The 15,870-nt window shown below is 38.9% G+C and overlaps 1 protein-coding gene across 6 annotated transcripts in view; it reads left to right on the top strand.

The window, feature by feature from the left end:
- Positions 1-15,870, top strand: part of NCKAP5 (NCK associated protein 5) — a 977,613-nt gene that overhangs the window by 649,844 nt on the left and 311,899 nt on the right. For all 6 annotated transcript variants that reach the window (XM_046019767.1, XM_046019766.1, XM_046019772.1 and 3 more), the window contains one exon: positions 13,558-13,645. In XM_046019767.1, coding sequence (XP_045875723.1) covers positions 13,558-13,645 — 88 coding nt within the window. The remainder of the gene's footprint in view (positions 1-13,557; positions 13,646-15,870) is intronic.

The raw sequence follows: 15,870 nt of genomic DNA on the forward strand, positions 1-15,870 counted from the left end.
AGAGAAAGGTGGACACAGAGAGAGGTAGGCGGGAGAGGGAGAGCAAAGACTGAGATCCTGGCCATGAGGTATAGTGGTGGAAGAGGGAGATGCCAGTAGGAGGCAGCGAGGGTTCAGATAGTGAGGAAGGGCACCTGCACAATGTAGTCAGAAAGGTCATAGAAAGGAAACTTTGAGAAGGAAGAGGTGGCCAATGCAGGCAAATTGCTCAACCCAAAAGACTCTGAAAGAGGTATTAAATGTGGTGATTTCAGGTCCATTGATGATGAGAAACCACGCTGAGCATGTTTGTCAGGACAAAAGTCAGATTAAAGGCAGTTGTTGAGGTGGATTTGGTGGGGAAACATGTGAAAGCAGGTAGTAAAGGGTAAAGAGAAAGAGAAGATGTAAGAGAAAGATGATGGATAAATTGCAAAAGGAGAGTGAGGACAACAGAAGTTTCCATTTGGAGGAAGTTTACGTCAGTTTGTTTGACATTTAATGAAAATAGGTGCTCTTGGGATGAGAGATGTAACAGCTGCCCAAAGGGCAGGTTGGGAGCAAAGGTCCAAGAGACATAGGAAAGGATGAAATCCAGGGTTCTGGTAGTAGCCATGGCAGAAAGGGCTCTGATGCCTCCACATCTATTAATGTTCTAATTGGCATTGGCACTGAGATGATCATGAACATATCGAATTCCCCCAGAGAGTATAGTGTTTCAAAGCAAGGACAGCAGCATTGTTTCTCACAGAGTGATAATCATCCAATCTATGTACGTATAAAATCTGGAAATAAGCATCACTAAAACACAACAAAGTCAGTGTGGAAACAAATGTCCTCCTGTATTGGGGTGCTTCCTGCCCCAAATAGCTACATTTACTAACTGTTGGGTGATAATGACAACTTTATGTTGCAGGCTGTTGTTGTGGGCCACACTCATACATAAAAAGAACATTGACATTTGAGTTACACAACTTTACTAATCAATTTCTTGACTGTAGAAAAACTGCGATATCATTTTACAGCCCCTATTATAGCCTAACAAGAGAGAGATAATTAAGTCCTAAGGGACCCACGTTCTAGCTGGTTGCAGAAAAAGCCCTTTCCCTCTCCTTCCCAATCTGGGAGAAGTCTCTGCACTTCACAATTAAATGTGTTCCTCTTCTTTGTCTGTGAGAGTCAGGGATGATTGAAGAAAGTTTAATGTGCTGCTTATTACTTGGATTCTGACATTTGTTTAGTGTGGGTTTATAGTCTCTGCCAATATGACAATAAAACCACATGGATGGACAGGAAGCCAAAGTCCTCAGTTTCTTGTGTTTGTATGGAGGGAGCAGGAAAAGGACTTTGACCATAGATCTGAACATTTTAAGGAAGCACAGTTTTAAGATAAAAGACCGTTAACATTGTATATATCTATGCATGGTATCATGGTATTTTCTAGTAGTTAAATCAGTATAGGGCACAGATGACCCTTGAACAACAGGGGTTTGAACTGCCTGGGTCCGCTTACACATAGATTTTTTTTTTGATACAGTATAGTACTATAGATGTGTTTTCCTTGTGATTTTCTTGATAACATTCTTTCCTCTAGCTTACTTTAATGTAAGAATACAGTATACAGTACATATAATATACAAAACATGTTAACTGACTGTTTTTATGATTGATAAGGCTTTCAAGTCAACAGTAGGCTATTAGTAGTTAAGTTACACAAAATCAAAAGTTATATGTGGATTCTCAAGTGTGTTTTGGGGCTAGTTGGTGCCCCTAGACCCTGTGTTGTTCAAGGGTGAACTATGTTATCACTCATCAATTACATTTCAAAAATCTTATCACTTGCCAGATTTTGAGTGTTTATCTTTACATAGTTTCTGTCATTTTTTCTTTTACACTAAGTCTGAAAAGTGTGCTTCTCTCTCCAGTGCTTTTACATATCAAAGAAAATTTATTTTTTGAAGTTAGTTTCAATATATAGGTTCTCTGCCCTCTCCCTCCAAGTAACCTTGCTTTCATTTTGTAGCATTGACAATTCAAGGATAAATGGACACTATTTTGGCCTAAAGTCACTGTATTTTTCAACATCTATTTCACTGGGCAGGAATGTGCAATAAAAGTGCTGTATGAAACTTGTATTCTATGATAAGAATTACTTAAAGACAATTGGCTTTTATTTAATGTCAACCTTGTGGCTGGGGAATTTTGTAGTTATTGGTATTAGTTTTATCAGAGCATTTTTTTTTCCTAGAAACAGATATTCTGATATGGCCATTCTTTGTTTTCTCATAGACACCCCAGGCCAAGAAGGACATACTCTAAATACTGGAGGAAACCTAAATACCCCAAATTATTGGGAGTAAATATACATGTATAGGGAACATAATGAGACAGGGAAGCATTACCTAGAGGCTCTGGTTGACATTGTTTGAAGTGTATTTAATAAACTATTATGACTCAACGAAGGTAACTTTAAATGTACATAATTCAGTTAGAAAAGCCTTAACTGATCTGGCTAACAATAATGTAAAATGCTTTGCCATTTGATTAAAATGCCAACATGTATACAAAACTAAAATGGAGCACTGTTATTTTCAGTAGACTTATAGACTGGTATGCACACACTTAAAGTATATTTCTCATTAAGAAAACTCATAATAAGGAATATACAATGACAAACCAAATCAGTAGTTGTGTTTGCAAATCCCTTCTCAATCAAGCCAAATCTTATTCATTTCCCAAAGTTTAACCTGGAGCAACACCTCCAAAGAGACTTTCTTAGCCTCTTACGTCTCTTTCCTTCCATGGCATTTTCTTCTGTCACTGATTATGCGGCACGGTAACTGGTGGTCTGCCGTGCGCCACACTTGGCAGTTTTTCTTTACTCACGTTGCTAATTAGAGCACAAAGCACATTGTAAGCATGATTATCAAATAAAGGAATATATAAATGAATGAGGTGGTAAGTGAGTGAAAGAATAAATGAGGGAATAATTATTCATATCACAGAAGGTGTTATTTTTAAGTTTTCTGCCATTGGAATTAAAATTAGTTTCATCTAAATATGTTTTTCCCTCTGTTTTTCAACATTGTATATACCCCAAATGAAGTAACTCCACAGTTAGGGAAGTTCCACACATCAAGGATAAATTGATTCTCCACTGCATGATTTGGGTAATAGAAAAAGACATGAGGGGCATGTGGGTGGCTGAGTCAGTTGAGCATCTGACTCTTGATTTCAGCTCAGGTCATGATCTCAGAGCTATGTGATCGAGCCCTGCATTGGGCTTCACGCTCATCGTGGAATCTGCTTGAGATTCCCTCCCTCCCTCTATTCCCACTCACATGCATCCTCTCTCTCTCTCTCTCAAATAAGTAAATAAATCTTGAAAAATAAAAATAAAAAAGACAAAGACATGAGAGACACACTGGAGCCCCTAACAAGCTAACAAAATAGCTGTAAAACTAAGAAACCTGGACATAATTTTTTTTATGATATTTAACAGTGCCAGCTAGTATATGAGTAAGTGTTTGGGGAAGACACGAGAAAAAGGCATAGATTCTTGTGGGTTAATGTGCAAGAATATGCTTATAAAAGATACAGATTCCTGGCCTCCACTCCCAGAGAGTCTGATTTATTTGGTCTCAGGTGGACCTGGGAATTAACTTCTAATGAGAACCCTTGGTGATTTCCTGCAGAATGTCCCAGGAAAATAATTTTCAGTGGACTAGGGAGAGACTTCTATGGGCCAGAATTATCAGGAAAGTAGGAGTGGGGACTTAGTCTGGAACCTGAAGGATGCTTGGATAGGCAAGGAGGGAAAGCAATGAATCTCCTTTTCATTATGGTAATTGGCAGAAACAGCTCTATCCAAATACTAGATGATTATGATGATTGACAGAATGCATTCTTGTGACATCCCAGTGTTGTGTTACTCTGGGAAGTAATATGGAAGCCGTATTACTCTGATGCTTCCTTTTTGTTTGTTTTTAATCTAGCCTAGAAGCAGATTTTAAATTGACTTCTTTTCCCCAGTTTTCACTTTTACCTGCCAAATCTTGACAAGTTCCTACAGTTCAGAATTTCTAAGAATCAAACATGTCTGCTGTTGCCATACCTTAAATCGTGATGATATTTTATGGGGCACCTGGGTGGCTCAGTGGGTTAAAGCCTCTGCCTTCGGCTCAGGTCATGATCTCAGAGTCCTGGAATCGAGCCCCGCATTGGGCTCTCTGCTCCGCGGGGAGCCTGCTTCCTCCTCTCTCTCTGCCTGCCTCTCTGCCTAGTTGTGATTTCTCTCTGTCAAATAAATAAAATATTTTTTAAAAAATTGTGATGATATTTTAAACAAGGACTATTGGGTGAAGAGTAGTGAAACAGATGTCTCCATCCACTAACACCACTAAGAAACCATCTCTTCCATTTTCTTGCCAATAAAACTTGGAAGGTTACAAAAGTTTTGTGGACATGCAGGCTGTTTTTCCATGTTGATAGATATTTACTATAAAATGAGCTGCGACAAAAACATAACTAACCTCTGTAATGCTAAAGCTTGATAGTGTATTCTTCAAAGCAAAGCAGATTTTGAAGGTATTTGAAGATTCCTTAATCAGAGGGAAATATTTGTGGGTCATTCAGAATGCTCAGAGTGACTAATTGCAAAGGCTGGCAATCAATTTGGCATGAAGGGTGACAATCAGTACCTCACTGAGAAGTGAGAGGAGTTTCAATGGCGACAACTCAGTTGCCTAGCAGAGGGAGATAAGTAGCTCCTGGTAAGAAAAGACCAACAAGATACTTCTTGTCTTTCTGGACTTTGGGCACTGAGTTACCTGGAGACAACTTTGTGCAGTCACACAGGCAAGGTAGGCAGTCACTGGGAGGTGGTTCCACCTATGTCTTCAATTCTGGCAATACAAGTATGGAAGACATAATATTAGCACCGATAACTGGTTCTCTTCTCCTTGCTGGGTTCTCAGAGAAATAAATTTACCACCAGCCCTAGCAGTTAGTTGGTCCATGTGGCTAGTTCTGCCCAATCATCTCCAAATTGAAGTGACACTTCTGGACTGAGACAGTAAAGGTCCCTACAACATTCTCCAGTTTCTCTTTTCCTAGCTATGATGAAGGCTTGATGTTGGAAAGGTCGGGAAGCCTAAATACTTGAGTTATTCCGTTGACAGGGAGATTATAATATTTAGCATCTAACCAGGATATCTTGGGAGTAAAAAAAAAAGTGCTGTTAATAATTATGTCAGCACAATAGAGATAAACTGGACTGTCTTGGGAAATAAGTCACTCTACCCCTGGAGGATAGTTGACTGCTGAAGTGCTCAGACCTTGTGACAAAAGGAAATTTATTTTATTTTTTAATTTTTTTTATTTTTAGCAGGAACTTTCTTTTTTTTTTAAGATTTTATTTATTTGAGAGAGAGGGAGAGTGAGTGAGAGAGAGCAAGAGCATGAGAGGGGAGGAGGTCAAAGGGAGAAGCAGACTCCCTGTGGAACAGGGAGCCTGATGTAGGACTCGATTCTGGGACTCCAGGATCATGACCTGAGCCAAAGGTAGTTGCTTAACCAACTGAGCCACCCAGGTGCCCAAGAAATTTATTTTTTAAGTAAGAGAGCTGTTGGGGTTGTTACTTGAGCATAACCTGTTGTATCATGACCAACGCAGTAGCTTATCCTCCAAACCTGTTGTCTGAAACTTTGGGGAGAGGTACTTTATCTGTACCCTTTCTAAAAAAAATCAAAGAAGATGGGTGCCTCCTTAAAGTCCTAATTTGTTTGGCTGATACACCCAAGGAGCCTGTTCCCTGCCCTTCTCATGTCACTGCCAAAAGATCTAATTCAAAGTGTCTTGATTTCTGAAAGAACTATCTTTAAAACCACAGTAAAAACAAGCACCAATGTATATAACATTTTACATTTTGTCTTAACCTCTCTCTGGGATAAGGAGAACTGGCATGAAACACCCATTTTGTAGACAAGGATGCTGAAGCTCAGAAAATGTGATTTTTTTCCCAAGTTACATGGCTGGTAAGATTATCTGCCCTCAGACCTAACTCTGCCACTTTAGGGAATACCAAGAACTGAGATATACCTACTGTGTTAGGCCACAGGAGTTAGGTTGGGAGAAGATTTGATGAACACCACTTCCCTGCTTGTACTATGCTTTTGTAATATCTGCTTGCTTGAGAGAAGCCATTCTGAAATATTGTGGATCAAACGTCACAAGAAGTATGTGATTTAAAGAGCAAGCCCAGTGAAGAATGTCCTATTGGCCTTTGTGAAGCTACAGAAGCCAGTTTTGTGGATTCATAATGTACTTCTTTACATCAATTGAACCATTTTGTCCAGAAAATTTAACACTACAGTTTGATCCCATTTATGGCCAATTGGATTTTCCTGCCCATCTCCAACATACTCACCACCCCCCAAAAAAAAAAAAATGTTGCCAGTTACTTACTGTTCTGCTTTATACATTATTCAGATCCAGTGTGACTGTTGGTTCGACCTCTGTAAGCTTTAATGGCATAACACTTGTCAAGGTTCAAAAGAAGAAAAGGTCTTTAAGGTGTAGAAAATGAGAATCAAATTCAAGATGAGTTTGCCAGTGAGAATCAGGTCTAATCATTTCACTCAATTATTAATTTTCTATGGATCAAATACCAAACAGATCCTGAAGCATGAGAAAATAGAATATCATCTGTTTGGCATATTCTTTGGGGTTATAACTGTCTGATGAGGAGATAGTTACAACCCTAGAGAAAGATGTAAGGTCTGAAACATGGTGAGCCTCATTTTGAGTATCTAACATCATTATATTGCTGTATTTAAATTTCTAAGAGCCCAGTGGATATTAAGAAAGAAACCGTGATTGTCTGATCAACATTGTATTATTCTTTGACTAAGGTAAAATGATAAAATTCTCCTTTTAAGAAATAGGAAAAATGCTGCTCCAAGTTACTATATTAGTTTTATAGAACAGAATAGCCTCTGATTAAAATCCAGTGAATATTCTCATGTTATATGCAAATATTTTTTTTATTTTTCGTATCAACAGTGGCCAAAAAGACAAAATACTGAGGGCTGATAATAAATTGAACTGCTATCTTCAGAGTTCCCCTAATATTTGAATACTGAGCTTTAAGATCTATCCCCCAAATAATACATTTATATTAAAAGTACTTATCCTGGCAATCCAAAGTCTTTTCTGAGTCATGTCAGATTCAAAGAATGTTTGTGCTTTGGACTACTCAAGAAAATTTTTGAAAAGAACTACATCTGGGTTTATTTGTGAAAATTCATTATTTCAAAGAATTCTATTAGGACACATAACAAGAATAGATTTAGAAATTCAGTAGGTTAGCTCCTGAGACTGGACATGAGTGGTTATATGAATTGTTAACTATTTTGTAACAATAAAACATGATCATCATAATAATTAACAATTATTGCCTTAATTAAAACCTCTATTCCATTAAGGAAAGTGAGCTGTTTTGTAGACCTCTTAGGGATTCTTGGGATACACAAACCCAGCCTTCAAATTGTTAACTAGGACAGTGGAAACTACCAAGCTACACTTCTTTCTGGCACTCACTTGCATGTGTAGTTTTCTTCCTCTGTCTCTTTTTCTTTCTGGATGAGTGTGAACTCTATAGTCACATGAATCCATAAATTGAACTCCATGTTCTACCACTGTCAAGCAAAAACATTTGAGATTTGCTTGTTGACATTCAGGTAATTCCCTTCAACTCCACGGGGAGAATAGACTTCCCTGAACACCTATCTCTGCTTCCCTGCCTTCTCCATGCCTGCCCCCACCCCCCATTCAGTGAGCTCCCGTGCAGAATCAGCAGGAGCCTGCCTACAGAAAAATTTACGGCGCTTTCTGCTCACATACACATGGCCCTGAAGTGAGTATGATGCAGTAATTCAAATTGGACTAGCACCTTTCGATCTGTTTATGAATGGTGTTGCAGCTCCATGAGTGAATTAGAGCACTGTGGTTTCTGGGCAACAGTATTATTCTTGCAAAATTTGTGCTGAATTAAAAATATATATCATCTAGGAAAGAAATAAGAGATTCCAGCCCTCCGACATTTATCCAGAGTGAGCTTCAGTTTCAGGGCACTTTTCAGTTATCTTTGCTGTAGATTTACTGTTCCTAACCAGTGCAGAAGGGATAAACAGAGATCAGGTTAAGAGCATCAAAGTCGCAGCTGACCTGGGGATTGTCCCTGCTTACGTGCTTAGATGTGGTAGCTTCTAAGTGAGGAAACTCTCATTTTCTGAGGAAACGAGCTGGTTCCGTTGGGCGGAATCCTATACTAAACCAGCAAAGTTTCCACATGAACAGTTTCCTGTTAGAATTGAAAATTAGTAGGCTTTTCTCTCCACTCCAAAGCTTGGAGAAAGCTTTGCACTGCAATTAAAAATGGGGAGGTAGGCTAGGTTGTTGAGCAAAACAATGGGAGTAGAATGGGAGAAAGAAATTGAAAGCAAATGATATGGGAGGTCATGCAAAATATGTTTTTCATTAAGATAATTCTGTCCTTTCTGCCCCACCAGCGGAGCAGTTGACTGCCTGCATAGAGGTTAGTCAGCCAGGAGTCCAATGGCTTTGAAGTGTAGACAGGCTAGGGACTGATTATAGAACGCTGGTCTCATTAGGGTACTGCTCCAGCCCTCTAAGCTAATGAGCTACGCATGAAGCATGCTGACTGTGGACTGCATATTCAGGGTGACAAAAAGAGCAAGGAGTTACTATTTCTGGGAGATGGTTGGTTTGTTTCGCTAATGACCAGGAGGCCAGCATTTTAGTCCCAAGTGTCACAGCTTAAGATGTACCCTCCAGTCTTATTGACGCCTTTCATTTGTCACTACTTCTCTCTGGCCACTTAGACTTACATATAGGTCTGTGGGGAAATGAAAAGAAGCCAGGAAATGGGTGAGGGAAGAAACTGTTAGATTCACTCATTCACTCAAAAGGAATTTACGGACCACCGATCCAGTAAAAGTAGCTATGATCAGTTGCTGGAGATGAAATAAACAAGGCAGAACCACGGACCTAAAGAAACTCAGAGATCATTAACAAGGTAGAAATGAATGGGTTATGGTCTTGCAACCTCTGACAGAAAAGTCAATGAGGGAATATTGAGTAATTTCACTGTTAATTTCACCATTAATGTATTGTATGATTAATCAGTGAGCACCCATTAAAATATTTCTTGAAATGGGACTCAGTTCAGCTTCCGGTTGAAAGAGCCCCATCAATTATCAGTTTGAGTTGGAGAGAGTGGCTTCTTGTTTTGCCTTTACTTTCTTCTATTTCTGTCAAAAATGAAGTTATGCCAAACTGAGTCTCTGATCATGGAAGTCACAAAAGAACACTTCAGTCTAGCATTTTGATCAGTTTCTAGTGTGTCATTAGGCAAAAACTCTTACATTTAGACCTGTGCTATCTGAAATACACTATTGACATATGAGGTAAGTTTCTTTTCTCTGACTTGTGTAGGACTTAGCTTCTTAAAAATGTTATACATTAGAATTTACTACATCTCTCCAAGTACAATTTTGGCCTATGTCTTTTTAGTTGACAGCCACTTGACCGGTATGTAGGAGAAGAAAAGACTTTAGTCACAGTTCGGACCAAAAATAAGTAAATACATAAAAAAGAACTGGAAGACATTGATTAAGGGTGGTGTTAAACCAGTCAGCAGTAAAAAAAAAAAAAAAGAAAAGAAAAAAAGAAAAAAGAAAAAACCAACAACAGCAACAGAGAAAAAAGAAAATTTCTGCCTAGACCTGGCCTGGAAAAAGGAGTCAGCCTGTTTTTAGGCACGTTTGGAAAACAGATTATAGAACTGTTCTACGTGAACACTGGTAATGCAAACCCTCACACATCAGCTATCAAAATAGTAAAATGTCAGCAGGCATCAAATGACAATAGATAAGGCTTCACAGTCGTTGATTTTCAGGAAAACAAATAGAGATGTTTGCTACAAGAAAACTTAAAAAAGATGTCATCAAGGAATAAATAATAATGTCTTCTCATCGGGTTCAAAATATCTTCCCTGTGACCAGATTCATAAAACTTATGAAAGGATGAGACAACTTAATTTTTTACCAAAGGTTGGGATCGGTCTCAGTAACTGTGTTCCAAGCTGTAGCTTACAAATGTAATTGGTTTTAATTAATGATGAAATAGTGCCAGAAAAAAAATGTTCACTGTGTTACTGTGGTTCTTGGCTGCTTAAGAATCTAACAACTTCCTGCCCACCTCTTTTTTTTTTTCTCTTTTTCTTTTTCCTTTTCTATTTTTTTTTAAATATAAAGCCAAGAAGAATGGGGAAAGGTGAAGAGATGTTTTTCTTTTTGATCTAACAACTTGTGCATAGAACTTTTAATTATACAGAAGGAATAATTCAGCAAGATATGCACTGACAGAATTATATTTTGACTTATTAAGAAAAGACAAAATTTTATTTTCACTGAGTCTAACATTTGGGACCCATTTAAGAAATGTTTATAAATTGGGCACCTGGATGACTCAGTGGGTTAAGCCTCTGCCTTTGGATCAGGTCATGATCTCCAGGTCCTGGGATTGAACCCCGCATCAGGCTCTCTGCTCGTCAGGGAGCCTGCTTCCTCCTCTCTCTCTCTCTCTGCCTGCCTCTCTGCCTACTTCTGATCTCTCTCTGTCAAATGAAAAAAAAAAAAAAAGAAGAAGAAATGTTTATAATTGAATGAAAACCAGATTAAAATAAGAAAGACCTGCAGCTTCTGTGCTAAGGTGGGAAGAAAATAGATGAATATTTAGAAAACCAGAGCCCAATCCTTGATCTGTCCTGCACAAACTGCCTGATCTTGGAAGACTCATCTCCATTATCATTACTTTTCTTGTTGATGATAGATCTGGCAGACAGCATGGAAAATCTACTACCATTGGAGAGATTGTCCTTGTTTTTCCACACAGTAAAATCAAATATTAGAAATTGGCTGATCATTTAATATTTCAGAATCTGTCCCTTCTTCACAACTGTTTTTTTAAATATAAATTTAGTTTGTCTTTTCTACCAGACCTTAAACACTTCCCAGGTCAGAACTTGTGTTTTTGCCTTTTTGGGTTCAGCATCCATAGATGTTCACCAAGGTAACTCTTCATTAAGAGTTAAAATTCCTCTTCATTTAAAATCATTTCCTGGGGATGCCTGAGTGGCACAGTGGGTTAAGCGTCTGACTCTTGGTTTCCATTGGGGTTGTGATCTCAGGGTCATTAGATCAAGCCCTGTGTTGGGTTCTTTGCTCAGTGCAGGGTCTGCTTCAAATTTTCTCCCTCTCCCACTCCCACTTGTGCGCTCACTCTCTCTCTCTCCAATAAATAAATAAACCTTTGAATAATTAATTTAATTAAATATTTTCCTGGATGTAAGTAAGGCCTAGTGTAAAGAGGCTGCTCTCTCAGAGTCAGGAAAAATGGTTTAGTCCTAATCTACCCAACTAAAAATGTTCCTATGAAGAAGCCCTTGAACTTTGTGTCTCTGCTTTCTTAGCCACTGCATAGATGTAATGATCTTTTACAAATACATTATAATGGTTAATAGATGAGTGTTCTTTGACACGTTGGAAGTACTATTTAATTTTGCTGTTATCATTAATAACACAAGACTTGTGAAAAGGCTTGTGAAAAGACTTGTGAAAAGATTTTGCTCTCCTGGCTGGATGCAAAGGAGATAGCTCACATACATATAAGTCACAAAGCATTCTTTGAGCACTCATAATGGTGTCCCCTGTCTTCTGAAATCCTGAGTGGGTCTTGGTGCCATCCCCTGTGGAGGCAGAATTTCCCTAGTTATAGTCCGGATTTGGACAAACCCAGATTATCTGTAATAATCTGTAATAATCACTAATTATCTGTAATAATCAGCAGAGTGACTTCCTCACTCTGCTGCTAAGTAGTTCTATCATATTAGATCATATTAGAAAGGTTTGCATTTTGAAATATACTCCTTTGGTTACTGTAATGGTCTTGCCACTTTGTAGAATTCACTGGCCTCCTGGAGCCCTTAATTTGCCTTGCTAGAAGCTGTTAGTAAAAGAAAGAAGCCGGATCAGCCTATTTTTTCTCAAGTGGTTTCAAAATGGTAAAATACATGCTTCAGAAAAGGACTAGAAGAAACAGCCAACTCAGGTTCTGGGCAAAAGAGCACTCACTGTGTTCACTGAATTTAGTTCAGGTGTCCTCCTAAGACCCTGGTCCATGTATCCTCATGGATGGGCCCCATGGACACGGTCATTCAAACACAGAATATACATGGTCAGTGCCTGGCACAGAGTAACTACCTAATAATTTTTTAAATGAATTACCAAAGCATTCCTATAACAGCATCTGCCAAATACTTACTTGATCTATAACTGAGGAAGAACATAAGAAATCTGTGACATGGTTCTTTACCAAATATTGTAATTTACTTCAGGAGACAGAACATACATACATGAGATATTTAAGCATTAAAGTGGGGAATTTTTAAGTGATAGTATGAATGATATAAAGAGAACAGCTATAAAAATTCAAAGAAATGGGGGGCAATGAAGATGTCTCTTTGGTACTGAAACTTAGATTTTTTTTTTTAAGATTTTATTTATTGGGGCACCTGGGTGGCTCCGTGGGTTAAAACCTCTGCCTTTGGCTCAGGTCATGATCCCAGGGTCCTGGGATCTAGCCCCTGGGTGGCTCAGTGGGTTAAAGCTTCTGCGTTCGGCTCAGGTCATGATCCCAGGGTCCTGGGATCAAGCCCCGCATCAGGCTCTCTGCTTACCCTCTGCCTCTCTGCTTACTTGTGATCTCTTTCTCCCTCTGTCAAATAAATAAACAAAATATATATATATTTTTTTTTTTAAAAAGAGGCTTTAACCCACTGAGCCACCCAGGCGCCCCATTGAAGTAGATTTTGAAAGATGGTTGGAAATGTGAAGATGCAAGGGTTTTGGCATTTCAAGAAGTAGTAACAACATGAGACAATGTCTGAAAATGGAAATGGAAATGGGTGTGTTTGTTTTATTCTTTACTTTTGGGGAATGGGGGATGGGCATTGGAAGTAGGTATATGAGACAAGGTAGGATTATAATATACAATGTACAATTATTTATTTAATTTAATTAAATAATTTATTTAATTTTATTAAATAAATTATTTATTTAATTTTATTAAATTAAAAAATTTTATTTAAAGAAATCAAAGTGGTATTTCAGGAAGATGAATGTGGTGACATTGTGTCTAATTAAAAGGGAAGTGGGATATTGGGAGATGTTTGCGTAAGAACAGACGCAGGAGGCCAAGGATAGGGACCTGAATGGTAAAGCGAAAGAGAACCCAGAAACATTCTGAAGAATGATTTTAAAGGACTTTGTGACAGATTCCTAATATAGGGGATGAAAGGGAAAGACGAGAAAATAGATTTCCAGGTATCAGCTTAGGAAATATACTGGAGAAATATTTCTCCTAACTGGAATAGACCCATGTTAATCAAACCTTTTTTAAAGAAATTCTTTATGTATTTTGTGTTTGTTTCTCAGGATGGAAGAAACAGTACGAAATCTACTGAAGAGTCAAGGGTCTGCAGAGCAGAAAAAAGAAGAAACTGTTAGTATAATGGTCTATCAGGTATGCCATATTTTTTACTCTTGACTGGGCACCAGCTGGCTTGTTTTTGTTGCATTTCTTTAGCTGGGTCCTCCCTAATGCAGAGATAAATAGACAAGTGTGGTCTTCATACTTCATACTTCATACTTCATTTCTTGAAGTATGACTGTGAAATAAATTGTAGATTTGGTTGTAGGAAGGTGCAAAAACTAAGTTTATAATGAAACAGAGAGACCTATAAAAGTACTGTAGTACTTTGTGGTCAGGGCGATAAGACAGGTATCTATAGCGTTCTCTGGGAACACAGAGGTGAGGGACTCATTCTATCTAGGGAGTTAAGTGCCATACCTCTAAGAAGTATGACACTTGGTATATTTCAGAGGTATAATACTTGGGGGCTTGAGGGATAGGGAACAGGAGGAAAGATGCTAGAATCAGAGAGATGTCTGGAGGAAGATACAGTGTTTGAATCTGCATGGCAGACTCATGGAGAATAAGAAGCTCAAGGTATGTAAATGATGGCCTGGTGAGATAAAAATCCCAGTGATGAGACTGAGGGTACATGGAAGAGCTGGATGAGGTCATGTTTGCATGCTGTGACCTTGAACCTTGCAAGGGTGTGACCTTGAACCTTGGGCAATGTGGAGTATAAAGAGGTCCAGGGATAGTAAGTGGTAGATGAAGTAACCAGTCTTTGTCTTCTGATAGTCTTCATTCCGTGGTTCTTTAACACTAGCAAAGCAGCTGGGATGGCAAGCAAGCCCTCCAATCTGAGCATGACTGAAGCTGGCCACATACAAGAGAAGGCTCTGGAAATGAAAATGGGCAGATATTTGTGGAAATCACTGGTTAGCCCAAGTTTTTTGCTGGCTAAAAATCAAGTGTGCCTGGGGAGATAAGCAGAGAAACGCCACTGGTAAAGATCATGTCACATGATTTTCCCTGAATTTATGGAATCGGGGTCTACAACCCATCTTGTTATCAAGATTTGAAGGAATCTGATAATAAAAGTCACAATATTTTTTTAAAGATTTATTTCTTTATTTGGGAAGGAGAAAGAGAGAGAAGAGGGGCAGAGGGAGAAGGGAGAAAGAACCTCAAACAGACTCCTCAATGAACATGGAGACCCAACGTGGGGCTCGATCTCATGACCCTTAGGTCCTGCCCTGAGCCAAAACCAAGAGTCGGATGCTTAACTAACTGAGCCACCCTGGCACCCTAAAAGCCATAGTATTATATGAAGTTAAGAAATCTAGGCAGAGTTGACCTTAATAAATTTTTGCTCTAAGTAGTTGACTCTTGAAGCATACAAGCGACTTTAGGACAAAGGGGACAACTGTTATCCATCTCCAGAGAAAACAGTGCAAAGCACTGACTTCTTACCAGGGAAGTAATTAAAATTAACTCCAGAAGACAGTAAGAAAAAGTCATTAACTTCCATTTCAAGGGGGAGGGTTTAGAGTCTTCTCGAGGGGTGGTCTTTACCCAAGGAATGCATTCTCACCTTTGTCCGATGTGTGGTGACCTAAAGTCAGGATAAGGATTTAAGTCCTCCTAGGTCTGGACCTCTCCGAGGTACTCTGCGTGCTTTGATAGAAAAAGGAGGTCCAAGTCAAACACGGGACTCGCTTCTCCATTAAGTTGTTCTGTGTAGCCTAAGAGTCCTGTGAATCCCAAACTGAAGTCATTCGTTCCTCCTCCCAGGTAACGCCAGACTCCAGTTAGAACTAAATCATTCAGTGTTGCTCTTGTGTCTTTCCTGATCTCCTCAGGATGGTTCTGTTTCACCCAGGTTCTTGTTTTCTTTTCATCTCTCCTTTCTAGTCTCCTCACCACTTATTAGCCACGCCTGCCGTGTCCACACATACCATCAGATCTCATTTTGGGAAGTTGGAAGCTCCTTAGAAAAACAGATGCAGTTTTAAAAATGTATCTTAAAACTATTTCCTCACTATAACCTAGTCAATTGGATTTGAGAAATTAGCTCTCCTCTCTGAGGAGGAGACAGTTATTAACTTGAATTAATGCTACATGGAAGGGATTTTTCAGTCATCGCTCTAATTGACCTGTGGCTCATTGTCCGGAAAATGGAAGAGAGACATGGCTTGTACGATCCATAAAATCACCTACTTATACGTTCAACAGATATTTATTGAGCTTCTATTATGTACAGGGTACAACCTTGCTCTCTGGGAGTTTAAGGAACGAGGATGAAGAGAAGAGAAAGAGGAGTATTGCTGGGTGGC

This window comes from Meles meles, chromosome 9 (genome assembly GCF_922984935.1).
Source record: "Meles meles chromosome 9, mMelMel3.1 paternal haplotype, whole genome shotgun sequence".
Classification (NCBI taxonomy): Eukaryota; Metazoa; Chordata; class Mammalia; order Carnivora; family Mustelidae; genus Meles; species Meles meles.